At 34.5% G+C, this 22,282-nt stretch overlaps 2 protein-coding genes across 2 annotated transcripts in view; one reads left to right on the plus strand and one right to left on the minus strand.

The window, feature by feature from the left end:
* LOC135195526 (cytosolic purine 5'-nucleotidase-like) overlaps window positions 1-12,441 on the plus strand; it is a 164,026-nt gene extending 151,585 nt beyond the window's left edge. Inside the window, exons 4-13 of the mRNA XM_064221772.1 lie at window positions 2,113-2,228; window positions 2,742-2,835; window positions 3,518-3,758; window positions 4,081-4,257; window positions 4,842-5,013; window positions 5,199-5,421; window positions 5,729-5,876; window positions 6,486-6,575; window positions 7,883-8,011; window positions 8,938-12,441. Of these exons, the coding sequence (XP_064077842.1) occupies window positions 2,113-2,228; window positions 2,742-2,835; window positions 3,518-3,758; window positions 4,081-4,257; window positions 4,842-5,013; window positions 5,199-5,421; window positions 5,729-5,876; window positions 6,486-6,575; window positions 7,883-8,011; window positions 8,938-9,051 (1,504 nt within the window). The 3' untranslated portion in view covers window positions 9,052-12,441. The remainder of the gene's footprint in view (window positions 1-2,112; window positions 2,229-2,741; window positions 2,836-3,517; window positions 3,759-4,080; window positions 4,258-4,841; window positions 5,014-5,198; window positions 5,422-5,728; window positions 5,877-6,485; window positions 6,576-7,882; window positions 8,012-8,937) is intronic.
* A 1,069-nt stretch (window positions 12,442-13,510) lies between these two features.
* Window positions 13,511-22,282, minus strand: part of LOC135195523 (E3 ubiquitin-protein ligase AMFR-like) — an 83,475-nt gene continuing 74,703 nt past the window's right edge. The window contains exon 10 of the mRNA XM_064221762.1: window positions 13,511-21,261. Coding sequence (XP_064077832.1) covers window positions 21,045-21,261 — 217 coding nt within the window. The 3' untranslated portion in view covers window positions 13,511-21,044. The remainder of the gene's footprint in view (window positions 21,262-22,282) is intronic.

The raw sequence follows: 22,282 nt of genomic DNA on the forward strand, positions 1-22,282 counted from the left end.
ATATATATATATATATATTATATATATTATATATATATATATAATAATCTGAATGTTTGATTATTGTAAGCTCAACAAAGGACATTGTACAATGAACACCTACTACAATGTGGTAACTTCGGAAGCATCTGCTCTCCTAGATATGATCTCGGTGAACACCGAAAGTGGAAATAGGCCATTGTTTAAATAAACAATGTAGGCCACAACAGAATGTTTCTGGGGCATACGTATGTATACGTGACGTACATGTTTGTGTATCCGGATACATAATGTATACCTACATCTGTCGACACATGTATGAGATGCATTCACAATATTATTATGAGCTGAAGTAATGTGTAATCGATGACTTGCTACATAAAATACAAAGCGTGGTATATTGTAAGTTATTTTTGTAGCTTTGTGGATTTTTAAAAGCATAGTTAATGTTATCTCATAGTTTTTATATATAATTTTATGGAGAGTTGTTTTAATACTGAACGTGAGTTGATGCATTTCACTCAAGGCAAACCTTACCATACGTGTTGAGTTTTTTTTTCATTTTTTTTTTATTTGTTTACGAATTTCCACAGTGAGCAGGATCATGTTAACCCGCCCTATCCGGTTTTGCTAGTGAGGTACACCCAGAACCAAGACGAGACGTCTCGTCTCGTTCGGACCATCACCTCCTCCTCCTCCTCCTTTTTCATTAGGACTAGCTCCTCCTCCTCCTCCTTCTCTTCTACTTCCTCTTCTTTCGGACTACCTCCTTCTCCTCCTCCTCCTCTTCTACTTCCTCCTCTTTCGGGCTACCTCCTCCTCCTCCTCCTCTTCTTCCTCCCCCTCCTCCTCCCCCATCTCCATCGTCTTCTTATTTCGGACCATCGCCTCCTCCTCCGCCTCCTCCTCCTTCTCCCCTCCTCCCCCTCCCCCTTTTTCATTAGGACTACCACCTCCTCCTCTTCTGCTTCCTCTTCTTTCGGACTACTACCTCCTTCTCCTTCCTCCTCCTCCCTTCCTCCTCCTCCTCCTCCTCCTCCGTCTTCTTCTTCCGGACTACCTCCTCCTCTTCCTCCTCCCCCTTCTTCATCATCTTCTCCCTCTTGCTTCGGACTACTACCTCCTCCTGTTCCTCCTCCTCCTCTTGCAGACGACTGAATCATAGGGTTCGTTCTCTGAGGGCTATAATTGAAAGGAAGGACGAATTGCGAAGTTTAACCAGTCGAATTTCATCCCCGAGTTCATGGCTTAGTTGGAACGCCATTCAAAAGCATTGTCATTAAATTACTCCTCTCAAGAGGCACAGCTGTCAAATTAGTGTGCTTCTCTCTCTCTCTCTCTCTCTCTCTCTCTCTCTCTCTCTCTCTCTCTGTGTCCAGGAGAGGCCAGAGACATTATTTTCTGGATTTTTTATGGTCGCCTTCGATCAAGTATTGCGATAAATATCGATTTTATTACTCATTCGGTTGAAGTTAAAGTTGCTTGTAATTTTGATTTTTAAGTGAAATATCTCTTAAAGATTATATTCAAGTTGATACAAATTTATTCATTTTCATCATTCTGAAGAATAATTAAATGGACATGTATCAATTTATAATCATTTTTAAGGGAAAATTAATTTTAAATGTATTAATTTTTCCCTTTTGGAAGTAAGTCGTCATAAATATGGTAGAAGAGAGAGAGAGAGAGAGAGAGAGAGAGAGAGAGAGAGAGAGAGAGAGAGAGAGAAATCTTTGTTCTGACGCACCGTGTTTTTTTTTTTTATTATGTCTGAATTCCTTTTGTGTTGTTGCCAAATAACACATGCTATGAATATATTTTTGTCGCTGCGTGCTTTTCGAGACAGGAAAAGAACATTGACAGTAATTTGTTTCCTTCTCTATCTAGGGAAGTAATATATTTATTTATTTTTCTGTGTTTCAGGCAAAGAACATTGCTAAAAATGTTCCTTCTTTGGAGAGATATTAATTTATTTTTCTTGGTTTCAGACAAAGAACATTGTTGATATTTTCCTTCCGTATTTATATAAAGAAATATATATATATATATATATATATATATATAATATATATATATAATTTTTTTTATATTTTATTTGTTTGTTTATTTATTTGTGTTCTTTTCGTTGCAGAGCTACAAATCTCCCCAGTACGAGACACTCGGATTCAACTTGTTGAAAGACCGTCTCATCATGATTGGTTATCCCGAAGAAATCAAGGAATTCGAGTATGATCCACGTTTCCCACAAGGTGAGTGTCTGGAACCTTTTTTTTTTCTTTTTTTTTTTTTTTGGACGTAGGAATGAACAAACGGACACATCTACGTGTACGTGCAATATATATATATATATATATATATATATATATATATATATATATATATAAATATAATATATATATATATATATATATAGTGTGTACATACACAATGCCATGTTTATATGTGTGTGTGTGTGTGTGTGTGTGTGTGTGTGTTATGTAACTTTTAAGATTAGACAGGTCAGAAGATAGGAGTTTATATAAGATTTTTTTTTTTTACTAGACTGTCTTTATTTGTGTTTGGTGTGTGATAATATTATAAGCATTAATTCTAATTCTGTAATATGATTAATGTGTAATTCACTATAAAGCACAATTTCGGTGCTTTAGTCTTGAGTTTTGAATACAGTTTTGAGTATTGTTTCTCCTAGAAACGTAGCTCTTGAGTATAATAGGTTCCCTGGCGCGTCTGTCTAATCCTTAGTATTGCTTCTCTCCACAGAGGTCTGTGGTTTGACCGTGTCTACGGAAACTTGCTCAAAGTGGATGGTTTCGGCAACATTCTTGTTTGCGTTCACGGGTTCAAGTTCCTAAAACCGTAAGTACAACTCTCTCTCTCTCTCTCTCTCTCTCTCTCTCTCTCTCTCTCTCTCTCTCTCTCTCTCTCTCTCTCTCTCTCTCCTTCCTATAGTATGCTGATGTGGCTATAAATAGTAACTTTTCCCATCTTTTGAAGTAAATTTTACGGCCACACTTACAGTTCTTATGTAATTGTATTCCATAACTATTTGCATGCATTTGTTTCTTTTTTTTAGGGTGATCTGAGTATGCTTAAGTATATTGTCGAAAACACTTAGTATAATAAAATAGATTAAGATTTAATTAAATTAAAGTTTTGGGTTTAAATTTCGTGATAAGCAGCTTTCTATGACTTCTTGTAACTTTTGTGAGCTGATGAATGTAATATTGCAGACAGATACTTGATCATTTGTGAAAAACGGAGAAGTTATTAGAATCACTGATTTCATGTCGGTCACATTGTACATAAATCGGTTTTCGTTATCCTCTGATTATATTGAAGGGAATAGGAAGCTCCTTTAGCTATCAGTTACATGTAGAATAAACTACCATTGCCTTCTTTCAAAGGACATGAAAGACATGACTGGCAGAATTGCACAGAGGCCCTTTGCGTTTGGCAGGCAATAATTGCTGCCCCTAAGCAGTCCATAAATTTCTTTATTAATATCATGTAAATCCCACACCATGTCCTTCCTTTGCAGATCCGAAGTCTACGAGCTATACCCAAACAAATTCATCCAGCTCGACGAATCGAGAATCTACGTGATGAACACCCTCTTCAACCTGCCAGAGATTTACATGATTGCCTGTCTTATAGACTTCTTCAGCAACTCTCCACAGTATGTCAAGCTTCCAGAAGGGATCAAGTCAGGTGATCTATATATGAGCTTCAAGAGCATATTCCAGGACATCCGAGGAGCTGTTGATTGGGTTCACATGAAGGTAAACAAAATAGAACTGTAGGGTTACGTATCTTATGGAGTAAACTGATCATGCAATTTTTATCAAGTCCAGTTCTTTAATGTTACTGTATACATTGAGGACATCAGAAATCTTGTCATTCCTTAAAATTAATGAAGGTTATTGACAAGATTTCTTCAGCAACCTTCTAGTATATGTACTCTCTTTCCACAAGGTTTTACTCTATTATAATTGATGATGGTTAGTTTGTTCCTTTATTTATACTCTTGAATAAAGTTTTTAGTGCATTGCTTTTGTAATACTGGTCCACAATACTGTACATTAAATTTTATTTTTTCCCCAGGGAGATTTAAAAAAGAAAACAGTCGAAGAGGTTGACAAGTATGTCCACAAAGACGAGCGCTTGCCTCTGTTGTTGGACCGAATGAGGGATTCTGGGGCAAAGGTGTTCCTCCTCACGAACTCTGAATACTGGTACACTAATGCTATCATGGAGTTCCTTCTTAGTTTCCCTGATAAGGTATGATCAGTCAGAATAACCAACCTAGTGGTACTCTGCAGTTGTATAACATATTAGTTCTCATTGGGTAGATGCAATATTAACACAGTATGTGTTTATAACAAGCATACATTAGGAAGCTAGCCAAAAAGGCTGTGAACTTGCATAGTAAGCTTTCACAGAACAGAATACCTTTATGTGCATGATGAGAGGAAACAGATTAATTTTTTATCAGGTTGTTGCTTAGGTATTACAGGGAAACTTCATGTAGGTTTTGTCTTCCATGCTATTTGACAGTGTAGCATATAACCCCATAAAAATGTAGGGGCTGCTGATGATGAATACATTCATTATCAAATACAAAAAGAATTTAAAGGTCAGTCTTAAGAAAAAATTTTTTTTTAGTTTGTGTGGTGGGTTATGTCTTCATTTACATTTTTTATCTTTTTAACTTTGTGTTTTTAGATACTATTCAGTTATTAGTATTTTAATACTAACTGATTTTTATAAATAATTTTAATCATAAGTAAGGTTTGTGATGTGCTTGTACGACTATTAGCATTGTAGCTGCAGTATCATTTGATATAAACTTTCCTTTTCCACAGAATGGAGAAGTGAGAGACTGGAAAACATACTTTGACTTCATTGGTGTGGATGCCTGCAAGCCAGTGTACTTTAGCGATGGAACCATCATGAGACAAGTTGACTGTGACACCGGTGCTCTCAAGCTTGGCACTCACACAGGAAAGCTCAGGAAAGGACAAGTCTATTCTGGAGGTACAGCACCACTGTGTATGCTAATTTACTGTCCATGCAAAGCATGAATTGACATGAAGTACTTGTCTAATAAAGTTATAAGTAATGTCTAAGTTACTGGTGACAATGAAAAGGGCTTTATCCCACTATTAATTTTTTCATGTACAGTACAGTTCTTTTGTTTATCTGTTGTACTTTATGTTTAGGAAGTTGTGATGTCTTCACTGAACTGATGGGTGCCAAGGGAAAGGATGTCTTATATGTTGGAGATCACATTTTTGGTGACATTTTAAAGAGCAAGAAGATCAGAGGGTGGCGTACTTTCCTTGTAGTACCAGAATTGGTTCAAGAACTTCACGTATGGACCGAGAAGTGTTCCTTGTTCACCAAACTGCAGACTTTAGATGTCATGCTGGGCGATTTATACAAGTTAGTTTGAATATAGTAATACACACTGTAATTTTTCCATGTAGGAAAAGAATGAAAGCATATGCATATGATTGGCAACATTACATTTATGCAGTATTTCAACTCTCATATGTATTGGTTTGATAGGTAATTTCTATTTTTTTAAGAAAGCTCTGTATTTTGTAGTTGTTAGTACAATAATATGTTTTAAAAACTTGGCAAATTCATTAAATTATGATGATATCATCAAACAAGTACAGCATTGCTGTAGGCTGCAATCCGACAAATATTTATAATAACTAAAACTATAATGACAATTTGTTTTCAGGAACCTAGATTCAAGTACCAATGAAAGACCAGACTTGAGCAAAGTTAGAAGTGCTATAAAGGAAGTTACTCATGAGATGGATTTGAGCTATGGCATGCTTGGTTCAGTATTCAGATCGGGATCAAGACAAACTCACTTTTCTACACAGGTAAGATATACTCGCATGCATGTTAAAATGTGATGGATATGACATTGAGACGCTAAGCCATTTACCACCTTGAAAAACATGGGTATCCATCATCTTTCCATTCTCATACATGTACATACTATGTATGTTTATAGAATTTGGGTATCATTAATAAGTTAGTTATTACAAAGCAATCTTATGAGATCAGAAATTGTTCATGTAGTAATGTAAGAAACAAAATTATTAAAAGCACAATTTTCCACAACCAAGGGTAAAATTCATACCCTCTGATCGGAGAGCTTTACCAGAAGTTTATCCCTTTCTGCTACAAGCACTGTTTAGTTTGCTTCTCCATTCAGTATTGACTTATGCAGTTGCCTACTGTACTCTAAGAACCAGAATTACTTACTTTAAAATTCTGGGATATGTATTTTATCCATTCATCTTTTGCTTAGCTTTGTGTGCAAGTTAGCATGTGCCAGCAGATTGTATTTTAGTGTTGTTTAGATATTTCAGATAATGTTGGTTTAGGTAATCCATACAGAACTATTCATATTTGTAAATCATAATCTTCTTCTATATAGTTATTTCTCATTGAAAAATTGCATAATTAAAGTATTTTTCTTACAGGTTTCAAGATACGCTGATGTGTACGCATCTACATTATTGAATTTAATCTATTACCCCTTCAGTTACATGTTCCGTGCCCCAGCTATGCTTGTAAGTAATGTACTGTGCAATGTTTGGAAAACATTACATATTTTTGTTTTCTCTGGGTGCTGTATTGAATTTAGGAGTAAAATAGAAATGTTTATCTCAAATTTCTTAACATGTTTAAGTGTACCTCTCCACTCTCCTCTGTCTATTGCACTATGGGATTTCTGCTTGGTCCAGGTCCTCATCTTTCCTTTTTCTCCATGATTTTTACCACGGTCCTTCCAATTTATCATGATATCATGAGTATTTTGCTGTTTAACCTCTTCAATTTCTTCTTATAGAGTGGTTCAGGTAATACTTGTAAACCACAAGTTTTTGGCCCCTTCTTTAATGGAATATACTACCTTTCAGGAGTCCAGTAATGTCATCCACCTCATCCTGGCTGTTCTTTTTCTTAATCATCTCTCAACCCAGCTTCAAAGTTACCAAATAGCCATTTTCCAAGGCCAGACTTATTCCATTACTTCCTTTGACATGTATTCCTCACTTCTATATAATTTATACATAGTACATAAGACTTCTTACTTAGAATTTGCTGTACATAAGACTTCTTACATAGAATTTGCTGTTAAGAGCAATTTATTTCCATGCAATAGCTCGCAAGGGCCTCCTTTCATGCATTTTCTTCATTTCTGTGATAAACTATAGAGGACTCGAGGTGCTAATCCTTGGTGAATATTAAAATTTCTCAAAGTTCTTCCATACATGCTTCTGTTTTCACATGAAATCTCATGTTATGATATACTAACACTAATGTTCTTGCTCTCTGCATTTCTGCTAACATTTGCTTTTGTAATTCATGTTTAATTGATTGGTTTGTTACTCATGCCAGAAGCTCTTTCACCTAACTCCCAGGTGCAAAACAGTCAATAATCAAATACAGTACCTAAGTTTATTAAGAATTGGCCATAATATTTTCACCTTCCCTATCCTACTATGATTTTCTTTAATTACATTTAAAAATATGATTAAATTTTTATCTGAACGACTGTTCAAAATACAGCACATTATGTTTCTGTGCGCTTTGTAACAAGTTAAAGAATATTCACTTGGTATTGCTATTGGTAAAGCATTATTCTTATCTAGAAATGATTACTTCATTTGTTAAAGAGAATGTTTCCATTAGGCATGATTACTGTTGCCAGAATTAGATTTACAGTTAAGCTTGGTAGATGTTTCAGCGACAGTACCATATCTGCGTGTCTCTAAAATCTTTAGGTATAGTTAAAACTGTATGGTGATTTAAGGTGAATTTACTTTTATTGTAACAGTACTTTGAAATGGAAACTAAAGTATTTTCTACCCATCAGATGCCGCACGAGTCTACTGTGGCACATGAGCAACGCTTCCAGGTTGGCGATGGTCCTATTTCCACACGTTCCCGAGCTTCCAGTGTTCAAGGAGATACTCTAGAGAATCTACAGTCGAAGAGGCCTAAGGTTAGAGTATGTATCCCATCCCTCTCCTTATACTAATTGTCCTCAGTATAAGATTTCAGTGTAAATTTTTATATATATGTAGTATACAATTATTATTACGTATTATTATGTAATTGTGACTACTAAAATATGTATAATTATCATTGGTAAAGTTTAAAGCCTCGAAAAGTGAGCTATTTGCTAATAGCTCAGTAAATGTAAAAAAAATCAATACTAGACTTTTATATGATAAAATATGTTTAACAAAAACTAGTGACATTATATGCATACTAGTAATATTACATGCATCCATTCAAAAGAAAAAAATGGCAAAATGATAAATCCCATTAGATCCACTTTGTTGATTTTAAGTTAAACTAATTTGGCATATCCAAAGTGAAGTAACTGATAAGTTTATGAAAGGCATTGCAGTATATCAAATGTTTTGGAATAAGATAATGGGATAGATTCCACCCTGTAATAGTCTCATTCTCTTATTAAAAAAGTTTCCCCTCATTGATATTGTATTTTTTAATAAAGATTGACCTATATATACTCTAAAACACCAATTTTTACCCAATTTTGGTCCTTTGTTTGGTATTTCCAAGTCTCTACTGACCCTTGCCTAAATTGACCACATTCCATTTTTTTGTCTTATTTCATTGTGTATACTGTACTGTATTTTTCATGACCAAGAAGAGATTGTAATATACCGTTTAGAATTTTAATGCTTGAACAATAGCTGTCAATTAAATATTGAAGTGACTTTTGCATATCAGGTGCTCTTTTTCTTTTGTATGTTTTTTAGGAATATTTTTAACAATTTTGTAGTGGGTACATTTTTCTCTAATGTTTATCACTTGCCTATTTCTATCAGATAGCCAATATATTATAATCTTGCCATATAATCATTTAATTTTAAGACTAACTCTTGCTTGGATTTCCAGGTTCTAGAGAGAACTCAGTCATTGGTTCCTCATGCAAGGGCAGAAACTCCAAAGAGAGTGACTCATCATCATGATGAAGATGACTCTGAAGAGGAGAGTGACAAGTCTTCCTAAGTAGCTTTTAAAACCATAGATTCTATTCACATTAATGTGATATCAGTATTTTCAATTTCTAGAAAAATAGTTTCTGGTATTTCTAACTTTTCTTAATGTATTTTAGTTAGCTTACCATTTTTTTTTAAATGGCTTTTAATAGTCAAACCTACTGTTTAGTTAGATTCTGTTGAAGAGAAATCTCAAAGGTGGTAACACAGATTAGAAACTGGTAATAAGTTTAATATATTTTTCCTTTGTGTGGAGAAAAAAAGTGCTTTTGTATTTGACATATATTAAGGAATAATTCACTACTTTAAAATAGTTTGTAAATTTCCCAAATCCAGTCACCATATTACACTGATGAAAGTGGACAATCGTTTACTGCCATAGTTTAACATTTGTTAAAGTTGTTAAATATGGAGGTGAAATTATATTAGATGTTAAAGAAATATATAGAGCTGAAACTTCATGTTCAAAGTTTTAAAAGATTTTTATTTGCAGTTAAGGCAATTTAAATGACTTTAATACAGTTTAGGGATTGTTACCATTTCATAGTTGCTCATTCTGATATTAATTGTGAATTATCCACCGTTATGCTTAAATATCTGACAATCTTCAAAATATATTTTTAACTTATACATGTGAATTTAGTTTGAAAATCTGGATAATTCTTCTGTTTCTGTAAACAACTTTCTTTAGAGTAAGACTGCAAATGTGGTTTATGGTTTATTTCAGCACTGTTAGATAGAAAGTGTTAAATAGTTTTCCAGATCCATATAACTGTTGGTGGTGTCATTCATTTGAAAACTGTAGTTCTGTGTTCTTGCTTTTAAATTTCCAGATTGTAAATGTCAACTTTTTTTTTTCTTATAGTTTGCAGAACATCTGGTATGAACTTGAGCTTTTAATTCTTTCAGTGTTGGTGCTTTTATTTTCACTGGTGGACAAATTTGGTAAAAATGGGCTGACTGACTACGCAGTGTCCTCATTTATAATGTACTGGTTTTAAGGCTACATATATCATTGCATGTTCTGCCATTTATATTGTAAAACAAGTTGTACGTACATCATAGTTGTCACTACATAATTATTCTGATATAGGACATTTTAAAAGTAAGGTAATGAAATGCATTATTACTATTATAGAGACCATTAACATTGCAGTGTTAAATATAACTTTCTATCAATCATTATGATTAATAATGTAGACAGTTTAAAACCAACAGTAGGTAAATTTGAATGATTTGATCCTCTAGGATTTCACATTAAGCAGTTCCCATAACATGTACAAGTAATTTAAAAGTACTTAAGTGATAACATTTACAGTAGGCTGATTCATGGAAGGTTGAGAATGCATGAGAAATTTTTGTAGATATTGAAGTACAGTATTCAGATCTAATCTCTGCTGGTGGGCGTTTTTTTCTGCCATAGATTGTGGCACAAAATGTATGCTGGAACTTTGCGCATCTGCAGCGAGAGTAAGACATATTTGGTGTTTTGAATACATAATGTATGAAGAACTTTCTTGAATACTGCATGCATATTTTGTATTCACTTAGGCCTAGAAGATTACCTCCTAGAAATAGGCAGTTTAGTTGGCAAAATGACTTAATTCCTTGCTCTTTAATTTTGGCAGCTTTGAAATTTTTAGGCAGGTAGTTGATTTAGTGCCTTTAGAATTTTAATGCGTCCATTAGGTAAGTCAATAGAACATTGTAATATTAATGCTTAGAGAGTTTTACTTCTAATGTATTTACGGAGATAAGTTACAGATGTTACTGTCACTGAATACTTTCATCAAATCAAATTATCATTGCATTAGAAAACTTGTTCTAAAACTAACAATTTGTTAAAACCTTGTCTCCAATACCTTTTTGCTAAACTTAATTTATATGTTAGGGTGTGACACAAAATGGTATATATAATCTATAGCAATACACTGGGTGGTTTCAGAGGGATATACTGTAGTTGCATTCCATTACTTAGCACTTTTCATCACAAGCACCTGTTTTTGTTACTGTCATGAATGGATTTCTTTTGCAGGTCTTTGAGATACAGTAGTCTATTTTTTTCACGTAGGATAGGTAAATCATTTTTGCATAGACTGTATAATGAGCATTTTACAGTAGTTAAGATTTTGTTTTCTTGTATTTAGGGGTTGTAAAAAGAAATTTACTATGTAACGTAAGAACTGTATTGAGCAAAATACAGTACTTATACGAAATCTGTGATAATCAATCGTCACACATACAGTCCATAGGCAAGTCTTTTTGTAGAAGTTAAAAAACTTTTTAATAAATTTGTATTTATTTATTTATTAATTTTTGTAGGATGAAGTGATACGCTGTCAGTATTGCTTAGACTTTTCATTTTTCAGCCGTTTCATACAATGAAATGAAAATATGATGCATGTATATAATTGGGTGTAGGTTTGTAACACATACAGTATATTTGATGCAGTATATGCTATTTAATAGTTCTGTATGTACATATATAATTTTGAGTCCATGACTCCGAAATCTATTGTTTTTGTTTAAGTGATTTCATAAGTTATATTTGGTCAGAGATTTGAAGGGAAACATTCCAGATGAGGAATATTTTGCATGGACAAATTTTCATAATTGCTTTTTACTTGTAATGGTAGACTGCATAATAGATACAAATAGGACTTTTTATAAGTAGCACTGGTGAAAAAAGAAAAACTTTGTTACATCATTCACATGTAGGTTGCAGTTTTGATGTTCTTAGGGATATCTTCAACTGACCACAGCCTTAAACTACCGTTCTGTGATGAAGAGCAGTGTTTGATGGCAATTTGACTTCAGATTTGCCCCATCTGTACAGGTAGAAAAGAGCACAATTCTTCTTAAATATTACTTCAAATTACAAGTGATTACCACAGCAGGGACACTTACACTTTTATTAGCAGTCTAATGGTGCTTTCAGCCAAGTGGGTTAGCATTTTTATTTTATATTTCCACTTGCGGAGTAAGTTGTTGTTATCTAACTAAACCTCTTCGTCAGGGTGGTAAAACAGGTCGTTAATTTGATACGAGCAGTTAGTATTGTGTAAGGATGAGACTCCAAACTTCTGTTATTTGTGGAGATGAACCCCACTTAAATTTGACAACATTGCCCCAAAGTTAAATTCAGATTGGCAGATGGGACCATAAAGGAGTTCAGTATGATTGTGTATGATCTATGCAAAGTATATACTTGTTGATTTAGCACAATACTGTATTAGGATTTAACTATGAATCTATGTACATTACTGTACATGCTTGTTTTCTTTTTATTTTTAGGCATCAAGCTTATTTTTTATTGTGTGTTTGTATTAGTGGACCAGAAATTGTGTAAAAGATTTTCTCACTTATGTACATGATGCATGAAATATAAAATAATAATTTATTTGTCTTTCAAAAAACAAAGTTTTATGATCTTGGAGATTCTCAAATGGCCTCTTTGCAGAAAGGACTCAGTGTGTGGTAAGTCAAGGATATAATCTTTAGGGGGTTAAGAATTATAAATTGGTCTGGGTAATGCATGACTGTAACAAACACTGCAGTATGTAGTACTTACGGTACTAAATTTCCATATAAAGGCCTGTCCACACGACCGGGCCTGATCGGCGGACCTCCCATCTAACGGGCACACTTGACGGGCAAACCGTCAAATTGCCCGATGGGTCTTGTAGCAAAATCACCATGGTGGTGCCTGATGGCTTGAGCTTCAACCCTGGCAGACTTACGTTAAACCATATACATTCCTTTTACCGAGCCATTCTTTGCACCATATTCTCTTCTTTTTCATCACACAAAGCAATTATCATGCTACACAATATCTTATTTGCGGTGGCACCATGTTTATCATACCGCACTGAACACACTACTGGCATCATTGGGCACGCCCACCTCTATTGCCTCACCTGTGTGGACAACATTCAAAGGTAAGCCCGCCAGAATTTGCCAATCAGGCCCGCTCGTGTGGACAGGCCTTAATTTACCATGAAATTTAGTACTTTACTTTTGCATTAGTTATAACAGACTAAATACTTTCTAGGGATTAAATAAATAGTTCAGCAAAGTTAAAATTATAGTAGCAGCGCCTATTATTGTAACATTCTTACTAATTATAATGATTTGAATAAAATTAATTACTTCTATACTGAATACTTTCTATAGATTTAAATAGTTCAGCATAGTTAAAATGAAAGTACTAATGCCTATAATGTATAACTTCAGTAATATTACTAATCTGAAATGACTTGAGTTAAATGAGATAATGGAGTTAAATCTCTCCACTTAGCATGGCAGGCCCAAAGGCGCTTTATCAAGGGGTAGAAACTGGAATAAGCAAGTTAAAACAACTCAAAAGATGGAAAAGCATAGCACCTTTGGCCTACGAGCAAAGAGCCTTTACTGCCTGTAAAGATTCATTGCATAACCACTACAAGGGTCAAGTGAAGAAGAGAAGAGCATACAAATACACTTTTATTTACATAGCAAATACAAAGAGAACATAATTTTTGCAAATGTCTCCACTAAAGAAAAAATGCCTCTAGGAGTTAATGATAATGGGTTAAAACATAGTCAAGTTCCAGCTAGGGATATTGATTTTTATGAAAAAAAGCATGATACAATAACAACTGTATATAAAAGATTAACGGCAATAGGATGAGTCTATTGGAATGGGGAAACTGTTAGGGTACCACTCCCTAACACTGAAACTGGTATGCTTTCCCAGCAAGACTACTGCAGTGGCACAAGACCAAACCATATAACTGTCTATGGAGACCTATCCTCAATATCACATACACAGTACAATCATGTGCGTTATTTATACCTACTGATAAGTTTCTTTTTCATTATGCTATCTAAGTTCCATACTCCTGAAAACAGTAAAATCCAGGAATCTACATCACACTTTTTCTTAAAGCATATTTAAAATTCTCTAAATCACTGTTTACAAGTACCTTGAACAAAACTCATTTGGGTAAGAAATTGGAAAATTTGAAGGAACAATGATGACTTTGATGTCCTAATTAATAAGTCATGGATGAATTCCTCTTCAAATCTATTAGTAAGTTTAAATGCCTGCTGAAAATTGCAGTATTAGTAGAGAATTAAAAATGTGAAAATTTACCCTTAATATTAAGACTCGTATAATCGTCGTTCATCATAAAAAAAAATGAAGTCCAGCTTAAGTATGATCAAGGGTAAAATGTAGAATGTGATGTCAATGACAGATACAAAAGAAAATAAAAAATATTATAACAATCTAAAGACAAATGCAGTTTAGAGAATCATAATAAAACTATACTCAAATCACCTGAAACAATGCCATATGAAAACACATCAACAACACAACAGGAGAGAACGCAATACAGCAAAAAATAATTTTCATTACAAAAGAGAAAGATATTAAAAATATGAAGTGAATGGACATACTGAACACATTCAAAAATGTTACAGTACATGATAAATTACCTCAGCATATCGGGTATACCCAAGTGAATAAAATGATGCATTATTTACACAACAGCTTTACAAAAGCTCCTGTAAAAGACTTCACAACATAAAAACACTATTTTGCATAACATATGCAAAAAGAGAATTAAAAAAACTGTCTCCCACACAAATACCTTTTGTATATTTAAATAATAAAATTTTACCCAACTCAAAACCCTTGACTGCTCAGCCTGGCAAGCCGTCAAAAATAAATGTATGGCCATCAAGAAAGCAACTTCCTACATGCAACTACTACGTACCTGGAAGATCTGTTTGACACCTTAACCTTCATACCTTGAGAGCTCAAGGTTGAAATTTCTAGCAGCCCACAATATGAACAATAAAATGGGAATGCCATCAAGATAAAATTCTCTTATAGTACTGTAACCCTTTGAGATTCTGCGAGTGTCACAAAGCTGGTGGCAAATTACACTAACATATGCATATTTTTCTTTTTAGTTTATTGTAAATTTTTCATAGCATAGAGCTGGATGAACATTGAAACCAACAAAATCAAGCCCTGAATAGACCAGCTGAAGTTTGAGAAAAAATCCACAGTCATTTGCAGGGAGCAAATCTCAAGGGTTGCCATTTGAATGACTGCAAATGTGATCAGAATCTCACAGGATTAATATATGAATTTAATATACTGACCTGAAGTCACTGAAATGTGTACCAAGCACACAAATCTAACAATTCACGATTTCTACTTGGCACAATTATCTTGTTCCAAGTTCAAGATCAAATGATGCACAATTTTCTTGTAGATACACTAATTCAATTCTTCATGACAGCGAATATTTTCATTCTCATGCCCAATTATAAAATTTTAAATAATTTTCATGTTCATTGTACATAACACACACCTTAATGCCATACAGTGAGTGCTGATTACCCAATTAAAACCAACATCTGCACTTGACCGTTTCTAGGCAACTGGCTGCCACATACATCACCACAAATATCATACAAAACAATACTGCTTAAGCTGTAAAAATTTCCTGCTTTCACTATTCTGGTAGTAATTTAAAATTCTATCCATTCAGAAAAGTCTAGTTATTTTCCTGTCACCTACTTTTGCCAAGCTAGACTTATCCATGCCCTAATAACTAATGGCAATCCATTCTCTGTTCCTATAACACCGTACAAATACCAAAAGAGAACAATTTAGCCACTTATATTTTTTCTTCTTTAAAATAGTCATACTTTTTACTGAGATTTGAAAACCATGAACAAACTAATCTACACACTGCTTTACTCACTGTAAAGAAGTTACATAAAAAAACTGGTTTATGCATCATTAAAACATTCAATGCTTTACCTTTACCTTGCTTACTCTCATCACCATTAAATAACAAACTAATGAAGATGACAAAAAAAAACATGCTAAGAGAATTACAGCAATGGTTCTAAATAGTTATGCTCCAAATATGAAAACCCTCTTACTTTACTTGTGCCATTACACAATTAAGTGTAAAACAGCACAAGGCTCCCATTCATAAACTAGTGAAAATATCGCACTGGGTGAGCCCTCCCCACCAATAAAAGGGTTCCTTTGTTTTCTTTTTTTGTCTAAGCTGCCATACTTATCACTTGCTGTTTAAGATAAAGAGACTGGTGTCCATATAAACAGACAACTTCTTACGGCAAATTGCTACTTTCAGAGAAAGCAATACAATATGAAGTGCAGCCCAGTCAAATGAAAATAAGGTCTTCATGCATATCCCTGGCAGACATACTAAATGAAACAGGAGCTGACAACAGTAAGAAAAAGTAGCTGTAACATGGATGAAATTAAGATAGCCAAACTACTAGTAAATAAAAATATCCTGTTAGTAGGGAGAGAAAAGACTTACATCAGGTACTATTCTAAGCAGCAAGAACCTGGGCACTAATGACGAAAATGGAGGAATTTTGAAGTGTGACCACTGAGTGTCGAGATTCACAACCATAGTACAGTGGGAGAGAGTGTGTAAACTTTTACCCAGTGATCTGGTCAAACTTTTTAATTATAATAATATGAATGATGACTACTGGAGTGATGTCACAAAGAGCTGGAAGAAAAAACTGAGCTTTCAAAGATCATGATGGTTTTGATATTTGTTGAAAAGGGATGGAGAACTGTTAATCACAACTGCAGAAGGTAAGGAAGCAATAGGGCAAAGACATGTAGGAAGACCCAGGAAAAAGAGGAAAGTGAAAACCTAGGCCTGATAAACAAGTTCCATCAGAAAGAGCACAAGACAGAAGAGGAAGTTGGTGAGAACTCTTTCCATTTTGCAACAGGAAAAGTTGCTGTAAAAAAGTCTATGATAATCGCATTAAGAAGGAATGAGGTCAGTGATCGATAAATAGTTCCAGCCTACTTCTACTGATAGTCCTGAATTTGCTCTTGCTGGTCTTCAGCATAACCAAATGAAACTGGACTCTGATCCCAAACCCTGTAATTAAAGTTCTCCTGATGTTACTGAACACATGAACTCTCTTGATTACACCACTATGTATTAGAGATTCACCTCTTAGACAGCATCCTAGTCAAATAATGAACACTGCTTTACCCAGTTCTGCCAAAGGCTCTTTGGCCATGCGTGGAACTTACTGATTTCAAAGAAAAACAGCCAAGTGCCCAATATCTCCAACTTTGGTCTAAAAAGACTAAATAGTTGCTGGATCAGCCTTCATCTTCTTATAAAGCCTGGCCCAAATTGCCCCAGATTAAAATATGCATTCCGAGTCTGAAGCATTCTTTCCTTTCTGGAAAAAGATCTTCAAGATTGCCAATCTCCAGAAAAGCTCAAGTTACCACATGGCTACAGCCAATACCACAAAATGCAAATCATAGCACTACTTGAGAATCCATTTCTGCTGTAGGTCTTGGTAAAGCTAGCATTACAAAAAGAGCAAAATGCAATTCCAAAACCACTTTCCAGTAACAAAATCCATTTAAGAAATTTAAGGGGATCTAGCTAGGGTAATAAATGGATGAGAACACTTCAACTCACACTAATCAATTTATGTTCACATTAGTTTTCAGTCAATAAATATGATAACTTTACAAAAACACAGGGAATGCTGGAATATAAAGCAAGACATTGATATGAAGGAACTGTGGGGGTGACTTGTTACACTTTTTTACAATACCAAAACTGCAATGCAGCAAGATGAGGACTAATCTCGTGGGAGGAGGGCTAACCCACTGTAATCAGTGTTTTTCTTATTTCTAAATAGAAATTCAGTACTATTCTTTACCTCTAACAAAACATTGTTAAAAATATAACGTGGTTTGTTTGCTTAATGGACACAAATATGCACAGAATTTTAATTAAAACTATTAGTACATCAACTTCGTAAAACAATCAAGATGACAGATTACATCACAAATAAAAACCATACTGTGTACTACAGTATTATATACTAATATTGGATAGTAAAAATGCCTCCTTTTCACTGTAATATAGTACTTTCAAGCATGTACATATTTTGATTCCAAAAGTCGAGTGAATGTACAATCTTGGACATATTTAACTATAAAGTACAATGTGCACTACTAAAATTCAAGGCCAACTGTCCTGAATACTCAAAATACCTAGAGAAAAATCCATCTAACAATGGATTATCATGATGAGTAAAACCACCACATTCACATTAGTCAGTATTCAAGAATGGTCTTTAGTCATCAAGTATCATTTCCTATCAAAACAATGCTGAGGATGGAACTATTCCTTTTCCAAGAACTTTCAATCAATACAAATAAACGAGTTCATGAAATAATTAACTTTACTTTCAAACCAACAATAAAACACTACCCAAAAGAACAAAAAGAAAGGCAGTTCACTTCCAGACACCGCAGAACTTCAAGTACCAAATGCAAATGGTTGGAAAAACCAATAATTTCCACTTGTAAAATGAGAGATTGAAACAGGAAAAATATACACTAAAAACAAGACAAGAAATGCCAAAGCACCTTTCCTCTCAAGTTTTGAAGTGCCACTGGACAAGAAGAGAACAGAAGTTAAACTATGAGTGTGAAAAAAAGGTGGGTACAGCAAAGAGGTAGCTCATTTTCAAAATAATGCTCAAAAAGACCACTTGACAAAAAGTGCAGGAAGGCGATGGTGAAATACATCCTTCCAAAGAGCTACACTACTGCCAAAGAACTCTGGATTTAGATATAAAATCAAGAGCTTTTGCAACAGGCAAGTAAAACATTCTGGAAAAAAGTAAAAAAACGTCATTACTTTAAAAATGACATTAGAGCCTTTATGCCATTTAACCATATGTGCTGGTAGGCACTCAACGTGCATTCTTTCAGAATTCTGCTCTTAGTTACATTACCACTATAAATTCTTATGGGATATGGGAGTGTAAGCCTGTGTGTTTCAAATGTCACCTCAATGTTAGGAAAACATACTGAAATTGTCTTGGGTACACATTCATGCAAAAGGTCTGACACATTTCAAAAAAGCAAAATACAAAAACAAGACTAATGATAAAGTGTCAGAAGGAAAGTCTGAATGCAAGCAAGAGAAGAAAAACAAAATCTTAGAATCACAGTTTGCAGCAACTGCCCCGTTATGACGGCAAGAATATATTTGTTTCCATTATTTCAGATAGCCCAGATGAGAATGTTACAATGATGTCTCATCTCTGGTGATATCCATTAAACAGAATCCAACTGATGCAAGACTGGAGTGAAATTTTAGTGCCTTTCAAATCAACCTCAACAAAAAAGCAGCACAGGAAACCCTCAATAATATCAGGGGCCTTTGAGGTCAAGACAAATTTACAAGCAAAATCCTTCAAAATACAGGGTATATTTGCTTAAGATAAACCATCATCTAACAATGTCTTGTTAATGTTTTCACAACAATGCAGGTTTTAAAATAAAGTTACACTTCTTTTCGTAGAGATCTGAATGTTACACATGAATTAGATTACTAAAAACAAAATACACTCATAAGGTGACACAATGAGACAACACTTTCACTAGTCTGTCACCCATGGATTAAAACTAAAAATAAAGGGCACACAAACAATGAAGAAAATGTTTAAATTGCAACATAGTGCAATTTTCTTTTGCTACTCAATAATTTTTTTTGGTAATAATCAACTTGATTAATCAATTTCACACCACAGGTTGTGATGTGATACACTGTCACAACAAGGTGGCATATCCTTTACCAAAACAAAATCACACTTGAGTAATGGGAAAGGGATTATCATCTTTGTAATCCTAAAAGAAATAGGAACAACAAAAGCATCTGACCCATTAGAATTCTTTTTTGTCAAATACTAACGGGCAACTATGATGCAAAACACTTCTTTTTTCACTGAAGAAAAAGTAAGGGAATAGTTATCAATACGAAAGAGGTTGTCAAACCAGTATTAACCAATAAAAATTCAATAAAAAAATATAAGAACATTACCGCAGCACATTCTAGGTTTTATCTTACAGTGAGACATAAGGGCTCATACCCTCAAAACTATTACGATAAAACACAGCAAATCCAGCACCACTGTAAAACAAAAGCATTAGAGTTGAACATACCAAACTTCCAACCATCTGATGCCTTACAGTTAAGCTTCTTGAAGTGTGAACTTGTATACTGATCTCCAACCAAAACTTAATTTTCTGAAAGATAAAGCAATGTATATTTGGCTATACGTACCAATAATAAATTTTGGCAACACCCATGCTAAGGTACTGCTTTAATACTTATAACTAAAGCATGTGGCAATAAAAGTAATGAAAATTGGAAAAATCTACTCATGAAGAGACAGGAAAAATCACTCCAAGTGTTTAGAGCAACAGAGTCACAAAACTTTAACTGGACAAAAAATACTGGTAATTCAGTAGTAACCAAAAAATAAATGATCTGGATAAAAAATATATCTATGTACAGATATCTCTTAAAAGCAGAATCAACTTGGGGTAAATCATCAAACTGAAAAGTTTGTGCACTTTAATTAATTATGTGCGCAATCCAATTAGTACTCCACTGAATTAGAAAGGTTAAAATGACTGGAACAAAAACTTGATCCATGTTCCAATCTCTTATACTGGTGCCTTTTTTGTGAATTTCATTTTTTGGGCAGTAAAGCAACAGCAAAAAATGCTCCTTAATAGTCATTCTCAATCATTGGATAAAATCAGTATATTTATGAAGACTCTCAAGTCAATTTCTGGTTCCTCTACATGATGAAACTCTATTTAGATAATCAAGAGCCCTATCATCTGTAGTCTAAAAAACTAAAACTAGTCATTCTTAAGCCATGAAGCAAATGTGCGCTAACTTGCAGATGCTGAAATACACTTTGTTCTATATTCTTCTTAAACTTTGTTATTTTTCTTTGAGTGATATTTTTATAAAAGAAAACAAAAACTATCACCTTCCCAATGACATTAGCAAAAGCTTAGATGGAGAAGCACAAAAAGTGAATCACTTTTTCAAAAGCAATATATGAACTCCTCAAAATGTTAAAAAAATCAAGTGCAAAATGGAACTATTCATTTTCCGACACTGTCAGTCTCTCCTGTGATGTTCCATAACCCAAAGATTCCTTTCCTTCTTCACATTCATCAGGCTTAGCTTTGGTGACAAATCGTCGTCGTGCTATTGACAGAAGTGCGGTTTTCCTTTGTGCTAGCATCTGCTCTCTTTCACGAGGCGATTTGCTGAATCTTCCCCCTACGCCTGACAGCCCAACTCCACAACCACTCCTGTCAATAAAAATTCTTTTAGAAAAAACCACTGTGCTTTATCAGTTAGTATTCTACCCTGAAAATAGAAATTATGAAAAATACTGAAAAAAAAAAAATTAATTTTTCAAGTGAAAACCCATCACTCACATACAGTGAAAACTTGGAGTCTCTGAATGTCTGATTCTTCAGTCATTTATCTCATAAACAGATGTATGGTATCCACATGCACCACACTGAAATTCAAAACTCATTCCACACTTGCCTCCATTTTGGTCTCATTGCATAAATGTCTGAGATATCTTCTTTATCTTACTTTGGATATGGGGCTGTAAGATATCTTCTTAATCTTAATCTGTGGCTGTAAGATATCTTCTTACTCATACCCAAGTCCTGCGGACCCATGCTGTCACTGGTATAAAGTCCACCTAAAAATTTAGAAGTTGTGGCCAGGCTAGAGTACTAAGCCTGAGATCTTGGTTGAGAAGCAGACTTGAAAGACAATGAAGCAGACAACAACAGCAGCAGTAGGAAGCAGTAAGAATAACTCCAACTCATGGACTAAACCCTCTGAGAGTAAGTTAGGTTCCCAAAGAATCACAACCACAGAGCCTAGAGTTTGGCACTAGAAAGACCTGAAAGGTCTTAAAATTCCCCATCCCTCTCCGTCATTATTACATCCACCAACTTATCAATTGTAATTAATGTCAAGAACAGAACCTCCTCAAAGGGAAAGGCTGAAACGAAGAGTCAGACCCACATGTTCCACAGAAAGTGACATATCACCACCAAAAACCCCTTCTTGCTGGTCAACAGAGCCAGACTTTTTCTGCTGAACTGGCTACAAAGTAGGAAGACATTTGTTTGTAAGAGTGGTGGCATCCCAAAGAGAATTCACTCCCAGTCTAGAAGCAAGATCAACTTCCTGAAAAAATGACAATTTGTCCAAAATTGCATTTTTCCTAACTATACAAACCTGAGGTCCTTTTACAATAGGAAGGTACTAGCGGCAGCTGGATAGGTCGTAAGCTTTCGAACAAGG

The sequence above is a fragment of the Macrobrachium nipponense genome, chromosome 16, assembly GCF_015104395.2.
Source record: "Macrobrachium nipponense isolate FS-2020 chromosome 16, ASM1510439v2, whole genome shotgun sequence".
Taxonomy (NCBI): domain Eukaryota; kingdom Metazoa; phylum Arthropoda; class Malacostraca; order Decapoda; family Palaemonidae; genus Macrobrachium; species Macrobrachium nipponense.